The sequence below is a fragment of the Equus asinus genome, chromosome 1, assembly GCF_041296235.1.
Source record: "Equus asinus isolate D_3611 breed Donkey chromosome 1, EquAss-T2T_v2, whole genome shotgun sequence".
NCBI classification, from domain to species: domain Eukaryota; kingdom Metazoa; phylum Chordata; class Mammalia; order Perissodactyla; family Equidae; genus Equus; species Equus asinus.
Window position 1 is genome coordinate 125,500,503 of NC_091790.1, and position 15,284 is coordinate 125,515,786.

The 15,284-nt window shown below is 41.5% G+C and overlaps 1 protein-coding gene across 1 annotated transcript in view; it reads left to right on the forward strand.

The window, feature by feature from the left end:
* PPP1R14C (protein phosphatase 1 regulatory inhibitor subunit 14C) overlaps positions 1 to 13,602 on the forward strand; it is an 87,826-nt gene extending 74,224 nt beyond the window's left edge. Inside the window, exon 4 of the mRNA XM_014850619.3 lies at positions 12,017 to 13,602. Within this exon, the coding sequence (XP_014706105.1) occupies positions 12,017 to 12,091 (75 nt within the window). The 3' untranslated portion in view covers positions 12,092 to 13,602. The remainder of the gene's footprint in view (positions 1 to 12,016) is intronic.
* The last annotated feature ends 1,682 nt before the right edge of the window (positions 13,603 to 15,284 follow it).

Here is a 15,284-nt window from a genome sequence, read left to right on the forward strand (position 1 = left end):
GGTCTTTATTCAGCACTCTTTGCAAAGTTACAGAACGGTCCACAACACCTTCTTCACTTCTGACACCAGTTGCAAGATCAGGGGTCCCCAAGACCGTACTCATGTTTGATAATTGAGAAGGACCCACAGAACTCACTGAAAGCTGTTATATTCGTGGTTTTGGTTTAGTACAGTCAAAGGCTACAGATTAAACTCAGCCAAGGGAAGGGCTGCGTGGGACAGAGTCCAGGAAAGTTCCAAACACAGAGCCCCCAGCTCTCCTCTCCCAGTGGAGCCATGGATGCTGTCAATTCTCTCATCTATGGTGTGTGACCGTATGCACATGCAGAGGATTGCCAACCAGGGAAGCTCACCTGAGCCTGGAACGCCAGAGTTTTTCTTGGGACTCAGTCACACAGACATGGCTGACTGCCCACATGGCTGCCCTCAGTCTCCAGCCCCTCGGGATCTTGAGCTGTTACCAGATGACCCAAAGCGCCCCCCCTGAATCACATAACTAGACTCCAGCGTGGTCCAAGGCCCTCAGGTGAACAAAGACACTTTTATCAGGCAGGACCTTCCAAGGGCTTAGAGCTCACCTCCCAGGAGCTGAGGGCAAAGCCCAGACCTCTTTTTGGGCAAGGTTCAATTCTTTACCACACGCTCTTGGAAGCAGGATGACCGTGCGAATAATGATAACGATGATAGCAACAATACTTGTGATATAATATAAGGAAACAAAAAGGAGATGCTGTTATAGGAAGAACCACATGGGTCTTGGCCTGTGGATGCTTTTCCCCTGTAGTTAATGATTGTTTTTTTGAAAGACGTGATGGAGGAGGTACCAGCCTTAATGGGCAGTGGACTTTTAAGTGGTTGGCATTTTCAAGTAATCGATTGTGATTTTATGCCCTTTTCTTTTTTCATTAAATTCAGAAGGAATGATCATATTTTTAAAGCTCATCAATCCTGTATTAAAAATAGCTCCATCTTCTCTCCTTGTGTTCAGATTCATCTGGACAGAAGAAAGAATATGAGTTCAAGGCCATTTGACACATGACTCTGGGATTTCTATATCTTTAGCGAAGGGAGTCACAACCACTAAAGAATCTCACACAGGTTGGAAATGGGTTTCTTTCATTTCAGAGAGATTCAGGTATTTGTAGCAAGTAATATTCTCCCTCATGGATAATGGGACCTTTGATGAAATGACTTTAGTTTTCTCAGTGATTATAAAGTGGGAGATTATAACTTTGCTGAATTTACTCCATGATTATTTACTGTGGTTGGATTATTTATAGGGGATTTTATTTTACATTGAATCCTAAGTGTGCAGATTCTGAGAAACCTATTAGTACCGAAGGAAGAATTAAATGCCAGTAAGTCTGCATATGGTGAGGGCAAATGAGCTATTCTGCTGCATACAGATAAAGGTGAGAATTTGGGTACAAAATAAATTAGTCTAAGAGCAGTGGTCTGAATCTCTAAATAGATTAATGGAACTGCTCTCACCAGCAGAACAAATTAATCTCTACAGGAGGCAGATAGTCAAGAAAATAAATGGACAAAATAGTGTCAATGGTTTTAAGTTAAAGAAGCGGGGGAAAACCAACCCGGATACAGTTAAGACCTTCAGGAGTTTATGTTGGTAGAAGTGACTGTAACGACAGTAGGCACAAACCCTTACCTATAACAGATTCATAAGCCTCTTTTCAGATAATGAAAAATAACTTCTGTCCTGGTGTGCTCTGCCGGCAAATGGACCTCTCTAAAGATAAACACCCCCCTCCCGCACCCCCAAAAAGAGGGGGCAAAGTAAATATTTTAGTGATGAGTGATGTTGGGGCTTGTGGTGCTGAAGAACACCTGTGACTGCAGGGAGCAAGTCCCAGTGCCACCCAGGGCTGGGGACACCCTGTCCGACAGTGCTGTTTCACTGCCTGCCTGTTTGTCCTCCTGTGTGACCTGGATATTCAAGCCTATAAAAGTTTACAGTGTGATTTTTAAATGCTTAGCTGGTCCTTTGGGTGAGGACATTTTGCCATTTGGGACAGTTCTCAGGTGTTGTCATCAGGTTGTAAAAGAGGCACGTATGACCCTTCCATTGCCCTCACTTATCTGAACATCAGTGGATCTGGAAATTCTTCTCTCCTTCCACCTGATCACTCCTTGCCTGAATCCCACATCATCTGTTGAATGTCATGCTTTTTGGAAGAAGTGCCAGGTAGTCATGTAAAACTTGCTCGAGTTGACTTGGTTTGGTGTCATCTGACATGAGACTCGGGATCGCGAGCAGAGGGCCCCTGTGAATACACATTTTTTAGAAAATGACTAGTGCATTGATTGGGGTGACAAAGAGGAGACAGGATACAGGGGAACCACTGACCCATGTGGGTCCCAGCCTTGAGGATCCTCGCCTGCTGTTTCTCTCTTCGCCCTGCCTTGGACTCTGAGTAAGGGGTGGATGATATTTTTTGGACAAGCCATTGAGCATCTAGAGTTCTGCGGGGCACAGTTTATTGGAGCCTGCATGATCCACACAATTCCACGTACTGCGCTTAGCGATGCTGTTCACCGAGCAGCGGTTTTAAGCATTTCTTTCAAAGCTCCTTTTGTCAGGAAATACTTCTAATCAAAGGGCCACCACGTAATATCCGTTTATCTTATTTATCTTTTTAAATGACTCCAAATGCTTGGAAGAATGACATAACTGCACTTTGATTAGGCACAAAGCAGTGCTTTGCAATGATACTGTGGTTTCTCCTTTTCCTACTTTCCCATGGACCCATCCTCCTTAAAACAGCGCAGTTTCACCAACTGACTGTAACAGATGAATCACTTTGAGTGACGAGGGAAGGGTCCCAGACGCCCGGCTACGGTGATAATTACAAATGTGTGTCCATCTGCTGCCTCTGGCTCAGGCCAGAGCAGGCAGGAGGGGGTGGAGGCTGAAAGCCACAGGGCCCAGGAGGGATCAGGGCACGAGAGCTTGGAGTCGAGCATGGCCACCACGATGCTATGCCCTGTGACAGTGCCACACGGCCGAAACTCCAGAGCGAGGAAGGACCTTCTGTTTTCACGGCTCTTGCCAGATCCACTCATTTCCCTTTTTTCTTGCTACAAGTTTCATAAGTCAGGTGGCTGCGTGTTATATGAAGTCAAGTCTCCAAGGTCACTGGGAGTGTTTCTTTCTTTCTGTTGCTTCTTTTCTCTCTCTCTCTTCTCTGTGTGTGTGTGTGTGCACAAGTGCACGCACGCACGTGTGCATGTGTGTACGAGCGTCCTAGGCTCCTTCCGCAAATGCTTCTTGTCTTTCTTATCTCCCCGAGGTCAGCTAGTTTTCCAGTGTTTAAAAGAGAACCTCTAGAACCTTCCTCCACAGGAGCTGGGACCCGTCGATACTTTGGACAGTTCCACCCCCTCATCCAGTTGATACACAAAGATTCCAGCGTCTCCTCTGTCTACCGCCTCACTTTAACGCCGCAGTTGTATGAATTAATTGGTTCGTGTGCGTATTCATTTACTTTGCAAACCTCTGCTGAGCACCTTTTGTACGTTTAGCACTGTGCTAGGAAAACACAGAGGACTGGGACTCTCGCTACCAAGCAGGAGGGAGGGCTATGCACATGGATTATCTTGCATGCTTTATACCTATATAAATAATCTTTTGCAAGTTTTCGTCTTCAGCTTGTTTATTTTGCCCAACATTAGATTTCTGAGATTCATCCTTGTTGATACAGGAGGCTCCAGTTCATTCATTTTCATTGCTGGATAGCATTCCTGTGTATTAATATACTGCAATACATTTATCCGTTCTTCTGTTGACACCCATTTATGTCCAGTTTTTCACTATTATGGACAATGGTGCAATAAAACAATTTCTTGACCCGTTACCTTCTGTACGAGAGTTTCTCCAAGGAATATACCAAGAAATGGAATTGCTCTTAAATGTTTACACCAGCTTGCATGCCCACCAGCAAGATTTAAGAATTCCCTTCCAACCTCATCATCTCCATACTTGGTATTGCCAACCTTTAAAATTTTTGCCTATTTGATGACATCTCATTGTTTTAATTTACCTTTTCCTGACTGCTGGCTGGTGAGGATGAGGACCATTTTTCTGTGTGCTTATTGGCTGTTCATGTTTACCTCTCGGAGAATTCCATTTCAAATCCTCTGTCTACTTTTCTTTTGACTTGTTTGTGTTTTTCTTGTTGATTTGTGAGTTCTTTATATATTGTGGATGACAATCCTTTGACATTTGTGTGGTTGCAAATATATTTTCACAAACTGGAGGTTATTTTCCCTTGTATTGCCTTTTGTGCAGAGAAGTTTTAAATTTTAATGAAGTCAAATTGATCAGCAGCATCTCTTATGGCTTGTGGTTTTTAAAAAATCCTGTCTAGGAAACCTTTTACTCCTCCAGTGTCTTAAATATGGTCTCCTTAAATTTTGTTCTAAAACTTTTCACTTTTGCTTTTTATACCCAGGTATTCAACCACCTTGAACTTATTTTTGTGTATGGCGTGAGGTAGGGATCTAATTTTCCACTTCGCCATATTGTCCCAGTGCCATTTGTTGAGCAGTTAGTCCATCTTGGGTTGTATATCAAATTTCCCTAATGTATACAACCTGCTTCTGGTTATTGTCTATCCCTGCCCACTGTCACAATTACCAGGGCTTTATAATCAGTTCATAGTAAGGGCGAGGTGAACCCACAATTTGCTTATTCAAAGTATCTTGACTATTCTTAAATATTTGTGTTTTGATTGGCATTACATTAACTTTATAGATTAATTTGGGGAGAAATGGGATCTCTGTGATGATTTGTTCAGGACACAGTAACAGAAACTGTGAATTCCTGAGGGTGAGGGGCAGGTTTGAGGAGGGGAGAAGTAACAGTGAGGTCACTTTTGGTCATTTTGAGGCTGATGTGCCCATGGGACATCCCTGTGCAGATCCCTAGAAGCCACAGGAGATACAGGCCTGGGTCTCAGGGGTGAAGGCACAGCTGGAGAGGCCTGAGAGCCCCCAGTATGAGGGGAATGGCCAGCTGAGGGACAGTGCCTCGAGGAGGCCTGGGAACCAAGCTTTGGAAAATGCCAGCATTTAATCAACTGGTCAGGGGCAGAGGTGGGTGGCCAACAAAGGGGAGAGAAGAGCAGAGGTCAGAGACTTATGTGGAGAATGTGAAGGAAAGTGGACAAGTTCCTCAAAAAAAAGGAGCATCTTATCATCTATGCACACTCTCTAAAACAGCTAGAAACTAAAAAGGCTGACAATACCAAGAGTAGGCAAGGATATAGAACAACTAGAAGTTTCATATCCTGCTGGTGGGAGTGTACGATGGTACAGCCACTTTAGAAAACTGTTTGGGGATTTCATAAAAAGTTAAACATACAATTATACAACTCAGCCATTGCATTGCTAGGCATTTACCCAAAAGAAACAAAAAATGTGACCACACAAATCCTTGGACAGGTATATGCATAGGACGTTTGTGCACAAAGGTCAAAAACTCAAAACAACCTAAATGTCCATCAGCAGATGCGTGGATACACAACTTGTGGTATAGCCATACTGTGGAACACTACTCAGCAGTATAAAGGAATGAGCTGCTCATCCACACAGCAACGTTGGTGAATCTCAGAATCATTAAGTTGAGTGAAAGAAGCTAGGCAAAAAAAGTACATAATGAATGATTGTATTTACATAAAACACAAACTAATTTATAGTTTATAATTTATAGTTATGGACAGAAAATTGGGGCTGTGGATGGAGGGGAGATGAGCCATAAAGGGAGACAGGAAATCTTTTGGGAGTGATGGAAATGTTCTGACTTTTAAATAGATACAGTTTATTATTCATAAATTATTCCTCAATAAAAGTGTTAACTTAAAAAAAAAGAAAGAAGGAAAACAGGGTACCCTTAGCTCTCAAATAAAGAGACCTTGTACGTCATCATATTAAGAAACTAGATGGGGAAAAAAACACCTCTATGATCATGTCAACAGATGCAGAAAAGGCATTTGACAAAATCCAACATCTATTCCTGATAAAAACTCTCAACGACTTATAGAAGGGAACTTCCTAAACTTGGTAAAGAACGTCTGTAAAGAAACCTACAAGTAACATACTTAGTGATGAAGGACTGAGTGCTTTTCTCTAAGATCAGCTCGTGCTCAGGAGGTCCACTCTCACCATTTTTATTCAACATTGTATTTGAGCTTTTAGTCAGTAGATTTAGGCAATAAAAAAGAAATAAAGGCATCCGAATTGGAAAGGAAGAAGTAACATTGGCTTTATTCACAGACAACATGATTATCTATGTAGAAAATGTAGTATAGTCTACCAAGAAGCCACTAGAATTAATAAATGAGTTCAACAAGCTTGCAGGATCTGAGAGAAATATATGAAAATTGATTGTATTTCTATATATGCTAGCAATTAACAATCGGAAATTGAAAAAAGATATACCATTTACAATAACATCGACAATATTACATACTTGGGGATACATCCAACAAAAGAAGTACAATATTTGTACCCTGAAAACTATACACCTTGCTGAGAAGATTCGTTTTTGTTGCAATATCAGTTCTCCACAAATTGATCTACAGATTTAATGCGATCTCAATCAAAACCCCAGCAGATTTTTTTTGGAGAAATTTATAAGCTGATTCTAAAGGTCTTAAGGAAATTTAAAGGCCCTAGAATATCCAAAACAGTTTTTAAAAAGATCAACGTGGCAACTAGACTTTTGGCGGCGACCATGATGCAGTCTATAAAGGAGTCAAAATGTAGTGACGTACACTTGAAATTTATATAATGTTACAAACCAATGTGACTTCACTAAAAAAATAAGAAATGTTGCTCAGAAAAAAAAGATCAACAAAGTTGGCAGACTAACATTACCTGATTTCAGGATTTATTATATATCTATACTTATCAAGACAGTGTGGTATTGGTGTAAAGACAGATAGATCAATGATTCAGCCATTCCAATCCTGGGTTATTCACCCCAAAGAAATGGAAGCATGTTCCATATAAAGACTTTTGTATGAATTTTTTTGGCAACTTTATTTGTAATAGCCCCAAACTGGAAACAACCCAAATTTCTGTCAATAGGTGAGTGGATAAACAAAATGTGGTACTTCTAAGCAACAGAATGCTACTCAGCAATAAAAAAAGGAATAACTATTAACCCATGCAGCAATATGGCTGAATCTCAAAATTATTATCCTGAGTGAAAGAAGCCAGATTAAGAAATACTTAGTGTCATGATTCTATTTATATGAAAGTCTAAAAAATGCAAATTAATCTAACAGTGGCATGAGGTGGCAATGGGGATGAGTGGCAGATGAGAGGAGCAGGGGGAAGAGAGAGGGATTGCAAAGGGGCATGAAGAAACTTCTGGAAGAATGGATATGTCCTTTATGTTGATTGTGCAGATGGTACACTTGTGGTGGTTGTATACTTTATTTATTTTTTTATTTTTTAATGATTTTACTTTTCCTTTTTTCCCCAAAGCCCCCCGGTACATAGCTGTACATTTTTAGTTGTGTGTCCTTCTAGTTGTGGCATGTGGGATGCCACCTCAGCATGGCCTGATGAGCGGTGCTATGTCTGCGCCCAGGATTCGAACCAGTGAAACCCTGGGCCTCCGAAGCAGAGCGCGCGAACTTAAACCACTCGGCAACAAGGCCAGCCCCTGTATACTTTATATATATGCAGTTTATAGCATGGCAGTTATACTTTAAATAAAACTGTTTACAAAACAAAAGGACACTGGGAACCTTTTGGTGGTGGGAACTTCCGTTCCAACAATTCTGCTAAAGTGTCTCCCATCCTGGACACAATGGCCTCTTTCTTCCCAATCTAATGGCTTTGTCTCTCTCTGTGACTGACTTAACCTCTTACAGCACTTGACTTCACTGAGCACCTCCTCCTTCTAGAAACATTTTCTTCTCTTGACTTCTTGAGATTTCCCGTATCTCACTGGTTTCTCTTTTTCAGTCTCCTTTGCTGCCTCCAACACTTCTACCAGACCTCACTTGTCAGAGGGCCTCCGGCTTTGGTCTTTGGCCTTCTATTCCTCTCTATTGACACTTTCCTCCAAGTTATCTCATCTAGTCCTGCAGTTCAGAGCCTTGTTATCTGCGCTGTCCAATAACATTTTCTGAGATAATGGAAATATTCTCTGTCTGCGTTGTCCAATATGGTAGCCGCCAGCCATATGTGGCTGTTGAGTACTTGAAATGTGGCTAGTGTGACGATGGAACTAAATTTTAAATTTTATTTATTTTAATTAATCTAAAATTAAATAGCCACATGTGGTTAATGGCTACTGTATTGAACGGCCCGGGTGAAGATCGTTGTGTTTGTAAACTATGGGTGGTAACCTATTACCTGGTCATGACCTGTTTTTCTTTCAAAATAAGATAGAATAAAAAGTATCAAGAAGTATTACCTATAGTAAGAGTTATATTTTTTTCATGAAACTTTAGTTTCAGCCTTGTATCTCTACTAGGTTGCTATAACTATGTGTGGGTCACACGTGGTATTTTAATTTTTTGTTTGTTTTTTTAGTGGAAAGCCACTGACCTGTGTTGGTGATGCCCATATTTATGCATTCAGCCATGAGCTGAGACCCGAAGTCATGTTTATGTGTCTCTTTGATATCGCCTCTCAGATGTCTAGCAGGCATCTCGTATCTGTAAATCTATTTTGTTTGGGGTTTTTTTCCTCCTATTATCCCGTTTCAACAAATGGCCCCACCTTTCTTCTGATGAGAACAGTGACGTGAATTCCCTTCCCTCCTTCCTGTCCCCATTCCCTGCTGTACCCTACCCCCACCTTTAGTCCAGCAACGAGGTCTGTTGGCTCTGCCTCTGAAATGGATCCCAAATTTACCCCCTGATTTCCATTTCGGTTTCCATCAACTTACTCTACGCCTCCCGCATCCCTTGCCTGGACCGCTGCCGCAGCTGCAGACTGCTGTCTCTTTCATCCTTGTCTTCGTAAGACCCATTCTCCACAGCACAGCAGCCAAAGGGATCTTTTAAAAACCTCAATCAGATGATGTTTCACTTCTACTTAAAAGCCGCCAGTGGCTTTCCATTGTACCAAGAATGGTCTCTCCTTGTCTTACTGTGGCCAACACGGCCTGGTGAGCTGACCTCCAGCATGGCTCCCCCCGATGCTCACCTTGGCCTTCCTACACCAGCAATGCCCGCTGTCTTGCTATTTTCTCCATGGCTCTGCATTCGCGCATAACCCAATCCCCCAGATCTTTTCCAAGCTGGCTTCTCTTTGTTAATTCAGGTCTCAATTCAGTTGCCCCTTTCCTCAAAGGGGCAGCCCTTCTCTGATGAAATTAGTGTCCCTGACCCAAGTCTGGGTCATCTGTTTTGGAAGTAAATGGGATATGTTGTTACTTACCTTAAGTATTTTTGAGTAACGTGAACCAAGAGCCGTCAATCAGTATTTTTGCTTAGAGATCCCTGAATGTTCTTTGAGAATCATCTGAAACCAACAAAATCTTTCTGTTGCAAGTGGTGTTGTCAAGTTTCTTCCTGGAGAATAAATATTGATCTTGCTCTTTTTTGACTTACTCAGTTAAGTATCTCGTTATGCAAATTTTAATGAACAGTTTAAAATATGCACAATACACTATATTGCATTATAGACATAGAAATTATGCTAACGTAAAATTTAAAATTAGGTTTTTCATTAATGTTAATATATCATAAATACAAGATGAGTTATTTATTTAAACTTTTTAATCACTGAGATTATGCACATCACGACGAATTTTTTGAGAAAATTTGAATTTGATTTAAATTACCAAATTACTTTTGTCTTGAAGAAGAGAGGTCCGTAGTTTAAGGTACGTTATTCTTTATTTGATTTTAGTCTTTATTTTTATAATGATCTTGATGAAAAATGTTATTGAAGTAGTGCAGAAAAATTACCAGAGTTATTAACAAGATAAATGATAGCATTTGTAATTCTGACCTTTGCTTTAAAAAAAAATAAGAAATAAGGAAAAGAAATCTACACTCAAATGCTGAAACTTGTCAGAGCAGTCGTTTGAGTAACAGATTCCAAAAACAATGAAATTGAAATTGTGCAGCATAAACCACATATTAAAAGGGGCCATAGGAAATGCATTTAACTTTTCAAAATAAAAAGTGAATGTAAGTGGGAAACTTGGGCATTATTTCATCCTAGAAGATTCTTTAAATTAGGTAAAATAGTGTTCAGAAAATTAAAATAGGGCCTCATTTTACTTCTCATATATTCCATTCTGTCCAAGTGTCAGAAATGGTGGTGATTAATATGTTTTTGTCCTTTGACCTACTTCTGGATAGCTCTCTAAAGGAGATAATCTAAATTGCAGACAAAGATTTATGCACAAAGACGTTAATTATGGCATTGTTTATAATTTTGAAAAGCTGTGAACCTACCAAATATCCAGTGATGAGAGAATTAAGCAGAATGTAGGAAATCCATACTATAAAGGATCATATAACTATTAAAATTAATTTTTAGGACTTTAATGTTGTGCAAAAAAGCTTTGACATAAGGCTAAGTAAAAATAAAAGGATATATTTATATAGTATGATCTTAATAAGGTTAAAATAATTTTCATAGAAGAAAATGTGTTAATAGTGGTTCATTCTGAGGAGTAATTATTGCTGGTTTGTGTTTTCTAGAAAAAGCACGTTACTTTTATAATGGCAAAGAGATTATATAAAGGAAAGAAATTGTGGCTAACAAAATATTAAATATTTAATCTTGTTTTGGAGAGCTGGAGCGTAGTTTCAGGGTTCGCTTAGTCTGGGAGCTCAAGCTAAGGGCTGCGATTGGTGGGCGAGATTGTCTGAGAGCTGTTTCCAGAAGGCCACAGTGGAGAGGAAGGTCTCTTAGTGTTTTTGCTCAGTTCTGTCATTTACCACCTGTCACTTGCTGATGGAAGAGTCTGACTGGCTGTCAGCTTTGTCTTTGACAAATAGAAAATAGGAAGCTAAGGTTATTATTATCTAATAAATGTGACTTATTTGGTAGCCAAATATTTTAAAACACAAGGCAGCAGTGAAAGATTTCTGATGGTATAAATGGAACCATTCTAGATTGTTCTCCGGGCTTTGGGTTCTCATCCATGAGCAGGTGGGGGGGTCACTTTAGTGAGTCTCCCCCAGCATGACCTTTTCAATGAAATTAGAATGGAATAGAAATATAGAGTCTATTGGGTAGGGCAAGTATTCATTCTTTAAATTTGTATCTCAGGTGTGTGATTGTGTGTACTGGATTGTAAATGTAAAGCGTGTGTCTCTGTGTGTGTTTTTAATTATGATTTGCAGTCAAAAGACTCATTGTGCTCTAGACCTGTGGTTCTCAGCAGGATCCTGGGACCAGCAGCAACGTGGGAGCTGATGAGTAAAGCAAATTCTCAGGCCCCCCACCCCCGCCGGCCGTACTGAATCAGAAACTCTGGGCATGGGGCCCGGCGCTCTGTGGTTTAATAAGTCCCTGGGGCGATGCTGATGTACATTCAAATCTGAGTACCACCGGCCCAGCCTCGCTGTTCCAGGTGTGGTCCTGAGACTAACACTGGCATCACCTGGCATCTAGCCGGAAATGCAGATTCTCAGGCCCCGACCCAGAACTACTAAGTCAGACTCTGCGTGTCCCCTGGGTGATTGAGATGCAGGTGTTAAAGGTTTATCAAAGGTTGAGAAACACTTACGTGAACCACATGTGCCTTCAGGGGCCAAGTAGATAATATCAGTGAGTGAGGGCAGCCTGGTTTTCTCCTAAAGACAGTAGTATAGCAGTAGAAGGCGTTGTGGTGTGAAATTTGAACACTTCCTTTATCTGAATTTCCTGTATTGTACCCGTTGGGGTTAACACGTCCAACCAAGCTCATCAGCTAAGATTAATAGCGGATGACATCAGTTACTTCAAGCAGATTTTTAAATCCCAATTTTAGTAGAGTGACCCCCTCATGTTAACTTCTTCTGATCTCTTTTAGGAATTTATCAAGGAGCTGCTGTCTCGGATAAGAGGCATGAGAAAACTGAACCCCCCGCAGAAGAAGACCATATAATTCTGGCCCAGGGCGGAACTCTCCCAGAGACCAAGCAAGGGCCCTGGGATCTGGACTTCTCGAAGACTTTTATTAAAGAAGAGTTATGAGCAACGTTTTTTTGGCGGGAGGGCATCTATTAGACATCAGTTGAAGAGCGTTCCTTTTTTTGTTTTTAAACGTTTTTGTTAGTGTAATATTTTAATAACAAAGATATCACTACTCTGGTTTCAGCCCAACTGGGATTATCAAACCAGGCAGACCTCCAAGGATGGGCTGGGCCAGGCAGCATTTTCTTCGAGAAATCAGAGGTTTAGGACCTAACTATATAGGGATGATGGTTTTTTACAACTGGTTGGTAATACTTTTTTCTTTGATTGTACATTTGCCTCATGTGGAATTTCTCTTACTTGTATATATCTACACACGAGTAAGTTAAATGTAGATGTGAGTTTTATTTCACATGGGTGGACTAAACTTGTGGTCGTCCTTTAATTGGAGGTCACAGCACGTGTGTTTTCAAAAGGCCACTAGCCATTCTTCATGCAAGTGCTGCTGACCTTCAACATTCACTTTATGCACCAAAGTGAATGAATTCTGTGTATCCCTTATTTTCATGAGCTACACTACAAAAACGTTGAGTTGGTCAAGGGCTTATTTATGGACTTTATATTATTTCATTAGTTGGGATGCTTTGCCAGGTCATGTCCTTATTGCCTCATTTGTGGTATTTTAAAGTTTAATGAACCCTTAATTTGAAGAACTATTCAGATTTCTAGAGAAACGCCCACGCTACTTGAGTGGTCTTTTGCAATGGGAGTGGAAGCACTGTGTAGCAATTAGTTTTCTGCTTTCAGTCAAATACTGTGTATTATTCTCTCTCCATGAAAGCAGGTCATAAGGAAGTTAGCAGATTAGATCTCTTCCTCCCTGGAAGTAGATTCTGGTCACTTCTGTGCCTGGGTAGCATCAGACCAGAGCAGGTATGAACTGAGGGTTGAGCCGGTACAGACATGAGAAAGTGTCACCTGTTCTCAAGAACATTGACACAGGAACGTTCGCTGGTTTGTAACAGTGCTGGAGGTTGTGTTTCTGGCTTTGCTCAGTGGCATGTGGTGAGGACTCTGGCTCCTGATCCTAGTTGCGCACCCCAATCCGCTTGCTTGGAGCTGGGTCTGGGGCACCTGCCCTGCCCCTCGAGGTTATATACCAACTCCTTGGAGAAGAATCATAATTCAGATGGATGTGGGCGGGGTAAAAAGTCAGAGGAGAAACTCTCCTTCCTCCAGGAGCCCCTGCTGCCTCCCCACAGAAACCCCACCTACTGTAAGATGTCTCTGGGTGGCCCTGTCAGAGGACAAGGGTCAGGCGTTTTATATCAAGGGTGCTCTGAACATATTTTATTTTTTAAAAGAACTATGTTTGTGAATTTTCTGTATACTGGCAAGCTTTGGAAAATGTATTTAATTTTGTAATGTTTACCAATGATTTATTTACAAGCTATTTACTCAAATAAATGGAGCTGCTTACAACTCTGCTTACGTATTTGCCTTGCAAAACACATTACTAGGATGATTTTCCTTTGTCACACGCTCTGTAACCAGGGTACCCAACACCTATTTATAGCTTTCCATTTTCAAGGTGTTTTCAGGTATTTGATCTTGGCCCTCACCTGAGGCATCTTTGGGTCAGGTGGTGAAAGCAAAGATTTGGGACACATTCCTGGGTTGAGAAGGAAACAAAAGACAAGCTCTGTGCACCTGGCCTTGACTGCCTTCTATTCCAAGACTCTCCCAGGCCATGCTCCTTTCATGTAATTAAAACTCCCTTTTACCCATCTAAATCCTCAAGAAGATTTCAGATTAATTAGGTATTCCATTTATTGTTAGAATGCCGTGTGCTGTATGAATATGGAAAAATACAGAATTTGCAGGACTTCTCTTAGGCCTGACCCACCCAACTTATGGTCTTCAGATGAAACAAGAATGAACCTTTCCTCTAAAGGCCTCTGATCCTACCACATAACACATACCCCACTTTCCTTCCTTTCCTTCACTCAGGGTCTGACTTCCTCTGAGTGCAGGAGCCACAAGCTTGGACCTCCGCCCCGACTCCCCATCCCTGGCCCCATCATGCTCTTGATCACCACGCTCTTCCTCCACTAATACCTCTCACCTGTCCCTTGTTAAATCTTGCCTTGATTGCTGACACCATCTTGGAATTGCCCTCCCCATGTCCAGTCTTGCCTCCCTCTGATCTAATCTCCACCTAGTAGCCAGAATAATCTTTCGAAAGATAGCTGTGACCCCTCTAGCTCCTACTTAAAATTCCACCCTCTCCACCTTCCTTACAAGGAATTGGTCCCTGCCTCTCCAACCTCATCTTTTGACCTTGAACTAAGGTCCAGTCCTACTGAATTCCTTGGGGCAACTGGGATGTTCTATGTATTTTCTCCTCTGGGGCTTTGCAAAATCTATTGCCTCTGTCTGGAACACCCTCTCCACAAACAGGCTCTATCTGGAGAGCTAGATTAGATCCCCCCCCAAAGTATATCCACAGCTTCCAGTATTTACGCCATCATGGCATGCGTCCACAGTATTATCACTGTCCGTTCACCTGTTTGTCTCTTCTCTTAGACTCTAGGATCCTTGAAGTAGGGGCTGGGTCTTGGAAATCAAGCACCTGGTCCTTTGCTTGGCCAATCAAAGGGATCAGTGTTTGCCAATTGAATAAATAATAAAAGATTCCTCAAGAAACCTCAACTGTTTTCTTCCCAGCCTGGATAGTGGGTCTTAGACCTGAGAGGACATTTGAATTACCTGGAAGCCTTATAAACAACTGAAGCCTAAACCTTAATCCTGGCCAATTTAATCAGAACCTATAGGAGCAGAACTTAGACACTTTATTCTAGGTCCCCAGGTGGCGCACGGGCCTCTGGGTCATTTGTGTATAGTCTGATGCCCGAGTTTGACCTCAGCCTACCATGTCTGTGCTCTTACAGCAGGTGGCAGCTATGACATTAGCACATACTAATAGTTCCCATTTATTTATCACTGTGCTAAGTGCTTACATGTCCTATCTCATTTAGTCCCGACATTAATCTTACAAGGTAGATTGCATTCTCCTCATTTTCCAGAGGAGAAGATAAACTTAGAGAGGTTGAGCGGTTTGCCTGAGGTCACATGGTTCCAGAGCTGAGGTTCAAACCGGTTCT